This window comes from Myotis davidii, unplaced genomic scaffold (assembly GCF_000327345.1).
Source record: "Myotis davidii unplaced genomic scaffold, ASM32734v1 scaffold609, whole genome shotgun sequence".
Taxonomy (NCBI): Eukaryota; Metazoa; Chordata; class Mammalia; order Chiroptera; family Vespertilionidae; genus Myotis; species Myotis davidii.
In genome coordinates this window covers 1,034,232-1,037,313 of record NW_006300164.1, presented here as the reverse complement: position 1 = coordinate 1,037,313, position 3,082 = coordinate 1,034,232, and the positions used below count along the sequence as shown (strand labels likewise).

The following is a 3,082-nucleotide window of genomic DNA, read 5'->3' as shown; positions in this document are numbered from 1 at the left end:
CTCACTCACCTGCCCTTCAGAGGTGCCGGGTGCACAGGGGCCGGCCCGCCTGGCCTGGTCAGACCCAGCCTCCAGGTCTGCGTGGGAGGGCGTCCTGGGGCCCAGGGGGGTGTCGGCTCTGCAGGCGCCTGTGTCGAGGGCCCTGGGGGGAGGGAACCCCAGTCTCAGTGCTCACTTCTCCCTGACGCAGCCCCCCCCGGCTGCCCCCTCGGTCCAGGGCTCTGCAAAAGGTGGGCCCGGGGGAGCCCCAGCACCGAGGAGGGAGTAGTGTGAGCCCACACCCTGTGCAACCATGGGCACCACCAGCTGGACAGCCCTGCCTCCAAGGCCCAGGGTGGGGGTGGGGCTGACCTCACCCATAGCCCAGCCTGTGCCCCTTCCCAGAGCCTCACTCTGACCCTCCACACAGCCTGGAGCCCCTCGAGGCCCGAGAGGTGGTCCCATGGGGGCAGAACGGGCTCAGGCAGAGGGAACCTGGACCTTTGACACACTATGGGACTGGGAGGCTAAGTCAGCCGGGGTCCCCGGGGCCATTCAGAGGGACAGGGCCTGGGCTCGGGGCCTCCACGTCCCTGGGGAGTTGGGACCTCTTACCCCAGCACCTGTGGGGTCCTCAGAAGGTTCAGGGTCTGGCCCCCCTGGCGCCAGCAGCCCTGCAGAGGGGACAGAGCAGGGACTCAGGTGCCCCGAGAGGGGAATGTTTTGGAGGAACTGCCAGAACCACAGGGAGGCCCGAGGCCACCAGCTTCCTCCTTGCTCCCAGCTCCCCAATGCCGGCTCCCTCCACAGTGCTGCCACCCCGCCCAGGACACCTTACCTAGAGGAACCTGCTTGCCAAGTTGGTCCGTGTGAGGCCTCTGCAAGGGAAGCCAGGGCTGATGGGACACGGGAAGGGCTGATGGGACACGGGAAGGGCTGATGGGACACGGGAAGGGCTGATGGGACACGGGAAGGGCTGATGGGACACGGGAAGGGCTGATGGGACACGGGAAGGGCTGATGGGACACGGGAAGGGCTGATGGGACACGGGAAGGGCTGATGGGACACGGGAAGGGCTGATGGGACACGGGAAGGGCTGATGGGACACGGGAAGGGCTGATGGGACACGGGAAGGGCTGATGGGACACGGGAAGGGCTGATGGGACACGGGAAGGGCTGATGGGACACGGGAAGGGCTGATGGGACACGGGAAGGGCTGATGGGACACGGGAAGGGCTGATGGGACACGGGAAGGGCTGATGGGACACGGGAAGGGCTGATGGGACACGGGAAGGGCTGATGGGACACGGGAAGGGCTGATGGGACACGGGAAGGGCTGATGGGACACGGGAAGGGCTGATGGGACACGGGAAGGGCTGATGGGACACGGGAAGGGCTGATGGGACACGGGAAGGGCTGATGGGACACGGGAAGGGCTGATGGGACACGGGAAGGGCTGATGGGACACGGGAAGGGCTGATGGGACACGGGAAGGGCTGATGGGACACGGGAAGGGCTGATGGGACACGGGAAGGGCTGATGGGACACGGGAAGGGCTGATGGGACACGGGAAGGGCTGATGGGACACGGGAAGGGCTGATGGGACACGGGAAGGGCTGATGGGACACGGGAAGGGCTGATGGGACACGGGAAGGGCTGATGGGACACGGGAAGGGCTGATGGGACACGGGAAGGGCTGATGGGACACGGGAAGGGCTGATGGGACACGGGAAGGGCTGATGGGACACGGGAAGGGCTGATGGGACACGGGAAGGGCTGATGGGACACGGGAAGGGCTGATGGGACACGGGAAGGGCTGATGGGACACGGGAAGGGCTGATGGGACACGGGAAGGGCTGATGGGACACGGGAAGGGCTGATGGGACACGGGAAGGGCTGATGGGACACGGGAAGGGCTGATGGGACACGGGAAGGGCTGATGGGACACGGGAAGGGCTGATGGGACACGGGAAGGGCTGATGGGACACGGGAAGGGCTGATGGGACACGGGAAGGGCTGATGGGACACGGGAAGGGCTGATGGGACACGGGAAGGGCTGATGGGACACGGGAAGGGCTGATGGGACACGGGAAGGGCTGATGGGACACGGGAAGGGCTGATGGGACACGGGAAGGGCTGATGGGACACGGGAAGGGCTGATGGGACACGGGAAGGGCTGATGGGACACGGGAAGGGCTGATGGGACACGGGAAGGGCTGATGGGACACGGGAAGGGCTGATGGGACACGGGAAGGGCTGATGGGACACGGGAAGGGCTGATGGGACACGGGAAGGGCTGATGGGACACGGGTAGGGCTGATGGGACACGGGAAGGGCTGTGGGAACTGGCCCTGGGGCTCCGGCCAGTTCCGATCTGAGAGAGGACAGGACGGGAGTGACCATGCTGGTGCCCGGGGCTCCTTCTGGCCCGACAGGAGAGGAAGCTCGCAGGGGAGGCACCCCTTCCTACCTTGGGCCAGCCTGGGGCCTGGCTCCACCATCCTCACCCCGAACCTGTGGGCACAGGGTGGCATCCGGCTCAGCACAGACCCCGGGGGAGCGCCAGGGCAGGCAGCTGGCAGGGCTCCCCCAGCAGGACTGGGATGCACAGACTGTCGCATAGGAGGGGACGGCCACCCCCAACTTCCCATTAGAGGAAAGTTGGGGAGCCCGGGGAGGGCTCAGAGCAGGTGGCATCCCCCTTCCTCGGCAGGAGAGAGCTGCCACCCTCTGACCCCAAACCCCAAGGCGGTGGCTGGGGAGGTGCCCACCTACCTGGGGCTGCTGAGGCCAGACGCCCTGGTTTCGGGCCTCGAGCGCAGGAGAGGCCACCACCACCTGGGGAGGGACGGCAGGGGGGTGCTGGTCAGGGGCGCCAGCCGCACCCCAGGGCCTGTGATATCCACTCCCAGCCCTGGCTGCCTGCCCACACCCCACGTCTCCACCTGCGGGGCGGGGCTGCCCTGGCCTTGGCCTCCAGGCCAAGCGGGGCTGGCCTGTACTGGTCACTAAGCTATTTCTAGTACAACTTTTAAAGCATCCTTGCTTCTTGGGAAGTTTACTGTGAAGATGGAGTCTAATTGGACTCACTTCCCCGGTGCAC

At 66.3% G+C, this 3,082-nt stretch overlaps 1 protein-coding gene across 1 annotated transcript in view; it reads right to left on the bottom strand.

Moving 5' to 3' along the window:
* The window catches only part of NOXA1 (NADPH oxidase activator 1), a 9,297-nt gene that overhangs the window by 1,089 nt on the left and 5,126 nt on the right, over positions 1–3,082 (bottom strand). The window contains exons 6-8 of the mRNA XM_006776570.2: positions 2,755–2,817; positions 2,450–2,493; positions 10–142 (exon numbers count right to left, since the gene is read on the bottom strand). Coding sequence (XP_006776633.2) covers positions 10–142; positions 2,450–2,493; positions 2,755–2,817 — 240 coding nt within the window. The remainder of the gene's footprint in view (positions 1–9; positions 143–2,449; positions 2,494–2,754; positions 2,818–3,082) is intronic.